Below are 12039 nucleotides of genomic sequence, written 5' to 3'. Positions count from 1 at the left end.
TTGAAGAGTACTTTAAGATTATAGAGTGAAGAAGTAGATACAGACATGCCTAGTCGCTAAAGAGTGTGTTAGGCTCAGTATATATATACATACATACAAAAATAGCTCCCCTTCCAAAAGCAAACAAATAAACAAAAGCAACAACAAAGCTGAAACCACAGTAAGTCTACTTTTTAATACTTTCAAAACTAGGTATTATTTTTCAAATACCAGTGTGGACACCAGGGAAGAAAATGGAAACTGTTTAGAAACAATTTTAGTATGCATGTGACAATAAGCACAGTGGAGTTCACTTTTTGTAGGGTTCAAAGGGTAGATTCATGCTTCACATCTAAGCTATATCACAGAGAGAAACAGACAATTTAGGAGCTCTATTTATTTGGCCTTGGATACCTATTTTCTCATGAGATGAGTTTAAACTTTTATACCCTCTTTTCTCTCCAGGTAATTCACACATGATAATGCTGCAAACAGCTAAACATGTTCAGACTAATCTATTCTCATATTTCTTAACAGCCAAGACACAGGACAAATAGATGAGTCTAAACAAACAAGATACCCCTGAGATGGCATACTGGCGCAGATGGAAAGAAGAGATAAGATCCTCCAGTGCTTTAGAGAATACTAGAGCACAAATTAAAACAGATGTGAAAACAAAGTTTTATTTATGCCCTGACCTTCAATCTACTTCAGAATCAATTTCAAAATAACAGTGAAAAGCTAGATCAAAGAAATCAAGCTGTTCAGAGACCAAAATTAATAAGTTATTAAGTCTATTATACCTGCATTAGAATTAACCCTTAGTATCTCAGTTTAATTACATAACTGTAAAGACTGTCAAATCTATTTCAAATCTATAAAGAGCTATCTGGTATATCCATAACTCCCTTGCTATATGTAAAAAGTTCATAATGTTATTTAATACTACTTTAAATAGCTGTGGCTTGTAGTTTTATTTTGTTTTTGTTGTCTTAATTCTTAAATTTAAATATAATTAAATATATGAATTTGTGTTTATTTAGCTTGAGCAGAATTGGTGGTGCACATCTACCATAAAGTCTCTGACAGTCATAAATGTAATTTTCATCATGTGATCTGATGAGTGTATACAATACCATCAGATCTACTTGATATTGATTCAGAAATTATTTTAAAAAATTCTGAAAATCTGGAAACTATTTAGGTATCCACCTTGGAGCATACATTCACCACACTTGTGTTTTTTTCCCCACAAATGGCTTTGATACACAAGAGAAGATTATATAGACTACACAATTGTTTCTAAAGCTGGAAATATATTCTGCAAATATAGAAGATGGATCTAAATGGTTTATTGAAGAAAGAAGAGTATAAATAATTATGAAAGTAAGTAAATCCATGCATGAAGTTTGCACATGAGATTTAGATAACGGAATAGACTCATGTACATGCTAGACGATTATTTAAAAACTGAAATAAGTTCAGAATAATTTAGTTTTAGTCTTTATTTAAAATAGTTTCCCATATAAGTTACTGGAATTTCAAGCACTTCTAAGCAAAGCTTTATTACACTGGCTCACAAAATCAGAGGCTGATACTGGTAGTACGGTAGTAGGGTTTGAACCTTCTCACTAATATCCATTACATTTTTTTGACACGCAACAGATGGCAGCTGAGGGGCAGTCTGACAATATGACATCTGACATTTAAGTGCAGTGAAGAAAAGGTGTGGAATTTAATTCCTTCAGTGGAAAATACTGCACACATTGACATTCACTGACGCTTGCTGAACATTTCTGGAAACCAGTGGATATTATCAGAGTGAGTCAGATAGGTAATACATTTCAGTAATCGTGACAAGTCACGTCTGCTGGTAAAGATTTTTACAAGAATGGTATGTAGGCTCTTGATCATTGCTAGTGAAAATGCACTGCTGATAATTATGATGAAAAAGTTTTTCATAGGTGAGAATTTGATCTATCAGAGAGTGTTATTGTGATCTTTGTATCTATTGTAATTCCACGGAAATAAATAGGAGGCATTAATTTCAGATTGACTTACGTATGTTCCTATATAGTGTTTCATGAAATATGCAATATCTCTGGAAACAAAGGCAAGTTGTGTGCCCCCTCACAAACACTCTATTCTGTTTCTCACTTTCCACTTTCATTTAAATGCATCTGCAGTTGCCTGAGCATGCTACAGAAAAGATTTTGACACTACATTGTCTCAAGAATTTTTTTCCCCTCTGAATTTACATGATAAAAATTCTTCCCACATTTCTGTTACTTAGAAAATAAAAATCATGATCACTTTTTCCACTTTGCACTGGGCCCAAATATTAGGGAACACAAGCTGACATTAAAGGTAGTTGTAGGTTCAGAATTGCATAATCTACAACAATAAGAATATTCTCTGGATTTATTTTATCCAAGAAATGAGTTATTTACTGCTTTCTAATGGGACAAAAGACAGTTTGTAATACAGTTCAGAGCAGAGTGGTGCAGAACCAGTAAATCACTCATTGTTCAAGAACTTCAAAATCAGAGTATGGCAGATTTTCTTTGCAGCAATTACTATTTCTAATGACATTCTCTGGTCTTCTCAGTGCTTAGTTTGAAATATGGCAAATAAACTGCATATCATACTTCCAGGCACGTCTAATTCAATATACCTACTCCAGAATTAGGTCTATATGCACAACAGATCTACAGATTTTTCAATGAACATAGTGATATACTTCAATGAAACCTGTAATAGGCATATTATTATAACCTAAAATATGCATTTCACATTTATATTAACATTTCAAGTATTTTGATTTTACTTTAATGTAAAACACTTCAATTTCAATTGTGCAAATTCTTAGTTTATTCTTAATGTACAGATGAAAACCTATGAAAATTTTCAGAAAACAATACTGTGCATGATGTAAGCCATGTATAATTTAATATGCACTTGAAATTTTCTCTTTGGGTTCTTATCTCCATTAAAAGTACACTGAAAAAAAAATACATGGAAAAGGAAAAAAAAACCAAACACCCTATTCTTTTTTTGGTTGAAAAATATAATCAGTGTACAGCTGCTGGAACTGTAAAGTTATCGCAAAATTTATGTAGGAACTCACCCAGTTTTGTTTTCATCACAAATTATAAAAATGGTATTTCAGTTCCAACTAATACAAAAAAAAAAAAAAAAAAAAAAAAAAAAAAAAAAAAAATTAAAGTAATGTAGTGATTATTTGAACGATGTAAAATGAAGTAGAACATGTACTGATATAAAAAAATGTCTACTAACACAGATTACAGGTATATCATATTCATTATAAAATATAAGTTATGACTTATGTTAGTTCTAAATTAAGACTAATGAGGAGATGTAGCTACTTTGCACACAAATGATTTTTAAAAAGCTTAAGGTAACAGTTTTTCTAGAGTATGTCAACTTATATGACAAATTTTCTAATATGGAAAAAGTACCATTTAAGAGAGAAAACAAATATGGCTCATCCATAAAAAGTAATGAAAAATTGCACTAATGCTGGTTTTCATATTCTAATAACTATGTATTTGATTTATACTAACATATCACCAATATAACTTATGGTCATAATACAAAAACCTGCTTTATAGAAGAAAAGTAGAGACACAGTAAGTCAGAAGACAAACACTAATTAGAGAAGTTAATATGTCAAGTACAATGAAGAGCACATAAGAACTGCAGAAACCATAAGAAAAAAAATAAATAGAAGAGCAAGGTAGCAGCATAAAGTTGCCATTTAAGTAAGAAAAGAAATAAGTCATTTAAATTTATATACTGGAATCAATGTTATATAATAGATATAATTGTGAGAAAACTAAATTACTCTATCATTGTATATATGCATTTTTTACTATTATGTCATTGTAGATAATGACTGTAAAATGGAAAAATGTAAAGGCAATCTAAAGAATTATACTGCTTTCGTAAGAGTTTTCATTAAAAAACAGAACAAAACAAAAAAAAGTGAAAGAAAAATTCCAATAAGCTAGTTGGCTTTTTTCTTCAATAGATGCTTTTATGGCTCAGTGTTAATATGCAGTGTTATTCCATTATAATTTTCTAGTTTATCTGATGGAAAGACTAATCAAAGGGTTTTTTAAAAAAATGTACACTAACTCTACTCATTCGCTGATTAAATGAGTAAAAAAATTCTTTGGTATGTGGATAAAAAATAATTTTATGACTTCAGATGTCATGAAAGTTTGTTACAGTGACTACTGAAAACACGTACCAGCAAAAACAGGACATTCATTTCAGGGATACTTCAGCAAATATACAGAGTCCATCAGTCAGGAAATTCTGTACATTCTTCACATAAAGGATTACAATACAGCTAGGATAGTACTTTGAGATACAGAAGTACAGGTTTTACTTTCCTGTTTTTTCTACACTTACATAGTCTTAAGAAAGAGATACACTGCACCACTAGTATTTTGTAGTTGCTTTACATATAGCATCTGGAAACAGCTATAATTATATCTGCATGATTTGGAAATATTTTTTTTCTTACTTTTTAATCAACTGCTTTCCAAAGACTTTAATACAAGAAGATGTAAAAAAATTATATTGCTATTATCAGTTCTTATCTAAGAAAAATTTTAACAAACTATGGATTATCAATTTCCTTCATCAAGCAAAACCTATCTATGTGTCTCTATGCACATATGAGACAGACAATTTGAAACTTATTATGAAAAATCAAACAAACACAGTTCAGTAATTAAATGCTTGAGTCCTGAAATTGTATGTCTTGCTAATAAAAGTGTATTGTATTAGAAGAAGTAAGAAACAAAGAGTATACAAATATTATATATTAATATTCTTATAACAAATAAGAATATAAATATCAGGCTGAAAAATTTATTGATTTTCTTCAGACTACAATTATTGTACACCTGTGTTTTATTCATGCTGAAAGAAAAAGCCCATTAAAAAATCTGCTAACATGTCCACGCTGATTTCTTACCAAATAATAATCTCTCCTTCCCTGCTACTATTTTCCTTGGTCTCCTTCTAAGTAAATCTCATAAAATTCAGGATGTAGGTATATATTTTCCATCAAATCCTTAAAATGCTTACATCAAATATTCACAAAACAGTCCTCTATCATTTACTGAGTCTTTAACAAATTCAAGACAGTTAAATAACTCCATCTTCAAACTTTTTTTTTTTCCAAATGAGTTTCACTAGCACCCTGTTTAATTCCTCTTTCATTTTCTCTTATAGTTTAGTTGTTTTCATTTTCTTATTCTCTCTTGCTTTGAAATAAAAATTTAGAATTAAAATAAAGTTGTCCTATATCTTATAAAACTTCCTTTAACGCGCTGCAAAAAGAACTAAGGGATTAATGGAAAACATTCAGCAGAACGTTTTGTTTTTATCTTTTTTAATAGTTTCTTCTTAATTATTATGATGATACTGCATAAAGTCAGATATCAAGTAGCATAAGCCAAGGTGTGATAGTTAGGTATTCTGAAAGAAGTAAGGGGGAAAAACAGAAATAAGAAAGGAATGGTAAAAATGTAGGGGGAGGGGAATGTTGGAAAGGAAGGAAAAGAAATAAGAATGCATACATCAATAAAATGAATAAAAGTAACTTTGAAAATAAAAAGCTAAGTAAAATAATCAGAGCAAAAGAACTTTCTGCTTCCTTCCTCCCCACTCTCCACACAAGTAGTTACCTATAACAATATAGCTAAAATACTGCAAATATTTGACATTTCCGTTTTGTAGAAGGAGAATTTAAATCCAGACTGTTGAAATGTGTTCAAATCTGCTGTTTTGTTGAAAATAAATGGGGTTTAAGATCCTAAAAATAGCAGTCATTGTTTGGACTGCTACATAAAGACTAGAGTCATACATTAAGTTTCCTTTCTAATGTTTGTGCTTGATTTCACTAAGCAATTTTTTTTCCTCCAACCTTTGTATGTCTATATCAGACTTATTTTTTTCTGTATTTTGTGTGAAAATCTAAACTGATCATTTATGAACTGTAGCAATCACACTGCTTATACTTTGTCACATAGTTTACATCTTGCACTCTTTTGTATCTACAGTATAGAGAACTTTGGGATGGACATAGTCTGTTAATGCAGAACTTCTGAATCATACACTGTACTTAATCACGTCTTAAAAAATCATTTCATTCTTTTCCTCTTTGTGACTTTCTAGGTGTGAACAGGTGTCTACCTGACCATACTGTAAATATCCTTTGCCATTATTTAATTAGGGAAGGAAATAAATAAAGCACAGTATTTTATGTCTGAATATACAACATCAGAAATTAAACCACTTTTCAGGAAAAGAGAGAGAGAGAGAGATGGTTGCAAGAAATTGTTCATACAGAGCTTTTCTTACATGATAGGAGTTAATTTCTTTTCTTCTGTGATAGAAGAAGTTCAGATCTATTAAAATAAAGGACAGAACTCCAGTGACTTAACTGGAGATATTTCATTTTCAATCCACTTCCTTTAACAGAATTAAGAAACCTTTTAAAATTTTTTACACTCATTTGTAAAATTATTTACAATTAGTGGTCCTTTTAAAAGCCAGAGAAGTACAATATCATGTCAGCAATGTGAGCATCAGACTTTATTATATTTGGCACTGACAGATCAAGGATTCTTCTCAATGATCTGAAAGAAAAAAAGAAAAAATCTCTGCTACTTCTATATAATCAACTTTCATTTTAATTTTTTCCTTTCCTTTCCTTTCCTTTCCTTTCCTTTCCTTTCCTTTCCTTTCCTTTCCTTTCCTTTCCTTTCCTTTCCTTTCCTTTCCTTTCCTTTCCTTTCCTTTCCTTTCCTTTCCTTTCCTTTCCTTTCCTTTCCTTTCCTTTCCTTTCCTTTCCTTTCCTTTCCTTTCCTTTCCTTTCCCTTAGAAATCTTGACACATCATCTTTTTCCACTGTAACTAGAAGATTCCCCATTATTCTCTGCAGTATTTTATTAGAAAATGAATGTGTATTTGTGCATTAAAAATGAACATATATCTTTAGACAGTACAGACACGCTAGTGTCAACTAATTAGTGTCAACTAATGAAGTTACAATCAAGCTAACAGTACTTAAATACCTTAATAGAAAATAAATAAGGTAAAAATCACGTTTAATTTCCTTGCAGATTTCTCATCTGAATAAGATGAGAAGTTTCATACTAGAAACTGCAACATAGTATCAATTTGAAATGTTATTAGAATGAATACACTTCCATGAGCTTGAATTCTTGGTTTCATGAGAACTTAGAATCCAAAACATGCTGTGTTTCTCTTACAAATATATTTTTCATTAGCTAATCAAGTTGCATACTGAAAGCAAGATTTTCACCCTTTTTCTTACTCCTCTTCCCAGAAGACTTCTTCATGGCAGTAAAAGAATTTTTTTCCGCAATTCTCCTTAATACAGAATCACAGAAACACCAAGGTTGGAAACGACCTACAAGGTCATCCAGTCCAACTATCCACCTATCATCAATAGTTCTCACTAAATCATATCCCTCAACACAATGTGCAAATATTCCTTGAACACCTCCAGGTTGGTGACTCCACCATCTCCCCGGGCAGCCCATTCCAGCTCCTGACCACTCTTTCAGAGAAGTAGTATTTCCTAACGTCCAGCCTGAATCTCCCCTGGCACAGCTTGAAGCCATTCCCTCTGGTCCTATCACCAGTTACGAGAGAAGAGGCCAACCCCCAGCTCACTACAACCTTCCTTCAGGTAGTTACAGAGAGCAATAAGGTCTGCCCTGAGCCTCCTCTTCTCCAGACTGAACAATCCCAGCTCCTTCAGCTGCTCCTCAGCTCCTGTGCTCCAGACCCCTCACCAGCTTTGTTGCCCTTCTTTGAACCCCCTCCAGCACCTCAATGTCTTTCTTGCAGTGAGGGACCCAAAACTGAACACAAAACTCGATGTGCGGCCTCACCAGAGCTGAGTACAAGGGGATAATCACTGCCCTGCTCCTGCTGGCAGCACTGTTTCTGATGCAAGCCTGGATGCCATTGGCCTTCCTGGCCACCTGGACACACTGCTGGCTCATGTTCAGCTGAGCATCAGTCAATACCCCCAGATACCAAGATTTCCTCTATACAGTCTTCCAGCCAATCCATCCCAAGCCTGTGTTGTTGCCTGGGGTTGTTGTGGCTGAAGTGCAGGACCTGGCACTTGGCCTTGTTGAACCTCATCCCATTGGCTTCAGCCTAGCTATTCAGCCTCTCTAGATCCCTCTGTAGGGCCTCTCTACCCCCAGGGTACATAAATACATTTATTTCTATACTGTAGACTCATTTGTCTTTAAGTTCTCTAAATTTGCTACCTGAAATATTTATCCCTTCATCCTATCTGATGTTATTTTGTAAGATGGGATACTCAAATCGATATAACATCATTATAATTCTTCCATTTCATTCTTTCGTTCATCTGTTCAGCCTGAATTCTTTTTAAAGAAGAAATGTAATCTTGTGCAGTATTTCCCAGGAGATATCAGTGCTACCTTTAAAAATAAATAAATAAATAAATAATGTATTTGTACTTCCTTATCTCTTATGGAAATATTTCACTGAAAGCTTCTGGGTTTCCTTTTCTCTCTCTCAAATTGACAGAATAAGAAATCTTCCTTCTGTCATTTCCATCTAATAAAATGAGAGAAGAAATTCTTCAGCCAGCCTTTGATACAACCTACAGTTATTTTTGAAGTTCATATATTGAATGTAAAATAGTAATTTTTATCTAGTAGATTTAGTTTATATTTTAGTTGTTGCTGTACATCCCTTTCATACATACTCAATTTAATAATAAAAATGTACTTTTTACTTAGAGATTCTGAAAGATATTTTTCACAGAACTATCCTGCAGAAAATCCAACAATACAATTTTTATTCTATTGTTATCCCTTTACACCAATGCCAGTTTGTCGTAAAACATAACACTATTCTGACATCACTTGCAAAATTCTTAAAAATTACACGTACACCAGATGTTTACTAAGTTGTAAATAGAAAAGTAAGTTTTCATAAACTGTTTTTAATACACTAAAATTTCACTTTTTTTCCAAGAATTAACTACTTTGCATAGATTTGCAAGCAAAATTTCTGCTTAAGAATGCAGAAAAAGTATGTTTCCGGAATAAAAGCTTTTAAAGTTTAAATAATATTAAGTAGAGAAAGAATTTAAAAAGGAACGTACATAAACATTTTAAGGAAGTATTGTAAATATCTCCATTGGAAATTAATATGTGGGTCAAGATGAGTAAATATTCCCGAGTATTTATTTGTTAAATAGAAATTAAAATATTTCAATAGAAATAGAAAAGTACTGAAAACTTCTGAGAAACATCTGTGGAGCATTTGCCCATATCAGAAATTACTTTCTGTCATTAACAATACTCTCACATTCACGAATACTTTCTCAAAATTTGTCATTATAATGATGATTGCCAAGCAAAATATAGATTTTTACCAAACAAAAGTAGTTGTTCTTTTACTCGCTATATGATTACCCACTTCAATGTCATACATATGTATTTTGTTATGTGGTTTTGATATAATAAAATTATATTTTGAACTGTTGTATACAAAATGTTAACAAAATTAAGACTTCAAACATAGCAGGAGAGAAGACACTACAAACAACTATGTGGATTTTGTTTTCTAGGATAAAATATACAGGTTTCTTCTCATCTGCTTGGTGATACTGGTTTAGTTCATTAGAAACAACTAAAAACTCATAAACAACTAAAAACAAATAAAAAAACTCATAATACCGATTTAACAAAATCTTGGTCTCAACTTTTTCCCCCTGGCATAATGTTCTGTACTTTAATACAACAAATCCACTCAGAGGGTCTTTACATATATATTACATAAGTCTTACATATTAAAGGACAGATAACAGAAGAAAATGACAGTGGGAAAACAGTGGAGAGGACATTGCTGATCAATGATTAACAATAGGTGACAGAAGAAGAAGAGTCATTGTCAGATTTAACTGAAGAAATACTATACTCATCTCTCTAAATCAGAAGAGATTTATTACAGACCTTCAGCTACTCCCTTCATAACTTAAAATAAGCCTGCTTTCTCCTTCTTAAACCTGTCTAAAATGTTCTTAAAAGAATGCTCAAATACACAATCAGTAAATAAATAAATAATTAAATATCAGAGTTACATTGATAGAAATAGAATTGAAATTTAAAGCTATTTTGTGACTTCTATTTCGTTTGCAAACCAAGTATATTGCGGTGGTTTTTTGGAGTGGAAGAGTGTTGTTTGTGTTGTTTTTTTTTTTTCTCTCTCAGTAAACATACGTAAATTATATAATGTTTTTAAAATCTCTCTTGTTCCAATACATTTTAGTAAATTTAGCTACATTAATTTATAACAGGAGACTCTCTGATCCAGTAAGATAACAGATCACATTCTTAAGTCATCTTTAGACAACAGCAACCATGTAATAAGACATCTACAAATTGCTCGTGCTATAAAAGATGTTCCTCCTCAATCTATTTGTGCTTATATGTTCTCCAGGCAAAATAGCTTACAGTGAAGCAATGGAATAGCAGAAAAATAATAATAAATAATGTGTAAATATAGTAGTCAATAACAATAACCTGAAACATCAAATTGTGTATCATTCAAACAAGGACATTTCTTTCCAAATGTCTATGCTGGTCAAATTAAGATATTCTAGCATTGCAGTTTCTCATCCTACTATTTCTGATATTGTCATTTATCTTTTAATGCAATAAATTGTGCTTTGCATATCAAGCTCACTCCAAGTAAGGTGTTAGTTATTAATTTTTTTTGCATATGGATTAAATAATCTCAACGTAGGGATATGTCAAAACTTTACTTCCAATACTGAAATAGGCAACAATGATTTTCTGGTCATACATATTTTGCTTCATTCATTGATTTTGTGTTTGATAGAATAAAAATGTGCAGATTTTTAAAAAACCAAGCCTCTGCTAAAGATTTAAGCAGAAGGGAGATGGATACATCTGCATCACTGCTTATTCAGAACAAAAGAGCTATTTGTGAAGCATATTTTTTAATGTTGTAATACCTTATGTATAAACACATATGCAACACAGAATAATATATTTAATTTCAACTTCTATCTCACACTAAGCTTGATAACAACACATACTGATGTAAACTATAAAGTGGAAAAAAAATTCCTTGATCTTTCCCTTTTATCTTTCTATCATTCAAATTAACTTTAATTACTATGACAATATTAGTTCATTTTCTTTCCATTTGTCTGTCCTCCTAAAACTCAGTTGAAAATTTAATTTCTTTCCCATTTGATTTAGTTATACCTCTAGAATGCATATCTGACTTTCACTTCTGATTTATAGAAAATATTTTTAATAACTACATGGGCACAAGTAAAATAATATCCAATACCTCTATGAGTAACAACTGCAAGTTCTTTAGTTCTTTCTATTTGCTCAGCTTTTCTTGGTCGTCTTCTTGTGCTCTGTAAGTTTGCTTGATGAAGGGAGAGTGCTTCTTTGGAAGAGGCCGACTCCAGAACTGATTTTCTTACATTCATAGCTTGCACTTGTTGCTCTTCAGGAGGTTGTCTATGGATGGATACAGTAACATCTGCAGATGTGCTAGCAACAGTAATAGCACCAGGAGTGGCCGCAATAGGCTCTTCCAACTCACCAGTGGAGGCAGTTTTGATCAAAGTGGAAGAACCTGTGGGACACACAGTAGCACTGGATGCTAACTTTTTCTTTTGAATTGTGTTTTCTTGATCAACGTAAGAGATTAAATTTCCCTCTGTTTAACATAGTAAAGACAACTGACATGAAAAGAGGAAAGTGAAGATGCTTTATTTAAAAATTTGATGTAACCTGAACATTTCCTTATGCTGGTGAACATTTCGTAACTACTGTGATATTACAAATTTAATTTCAAATGTCCTGAGAAAGCTCAGAGTACTAAAGTTTGTACCAGTTAGAATGACAACACATAATTCTCTCTCCTACAAATTCAGTCAAGAAAATACAATGGATG

At 32.1% G+C, this 12039-nt stretch overlaps 1 protein-coding gene across 5 annotated transcripts in view; it reads right to left on the bottom strand.

Moving 5' to 3' along the window:
* CSMD3 (CUB and Sushi multiple domains 3) overlaps nt 1–12039 on the bottom strand; it is a 528421-nt gene that overhangs the window by 296516 nt on the left and 219866 nt on the right. For 2 of the 5 annotated variants that reach the window (XM_048939546.1, XM_048939547.1), the window contains exon 7: nt 11422–11718. The exons of the other annotated variants lie outside the window; for them this stretch is intronic. In XM_048939546.1, coding sequence (XP_048795503.1) covers nt 11422–11718 — 297 coding nt within the window. The remainder of the gene's footprint in view (nt 1–11421; nt 11719–12039) is intronic. 5 annotated transcript variants of the gene reach the window in all.

Source organism: Lagopus muta, chromosome 3 (assembly GCF_023343835.1).
Source record: "Lagopus muta isolate bLagMut1 chromosome 3, bLagMut1 primary, whole genome shotgun sequence".
In the NCBI taxonomy this organism is placed as follows: Eukaryota; Metazoa; Chordata; class Aves; order Galliformes; family Phasianidae; genus Lagopus; species Lagopus muta.
Note: the sequence above shows the minus strand (reverse complement) of the source record. Positions and strands in the feature narration are given on the sequence as shown.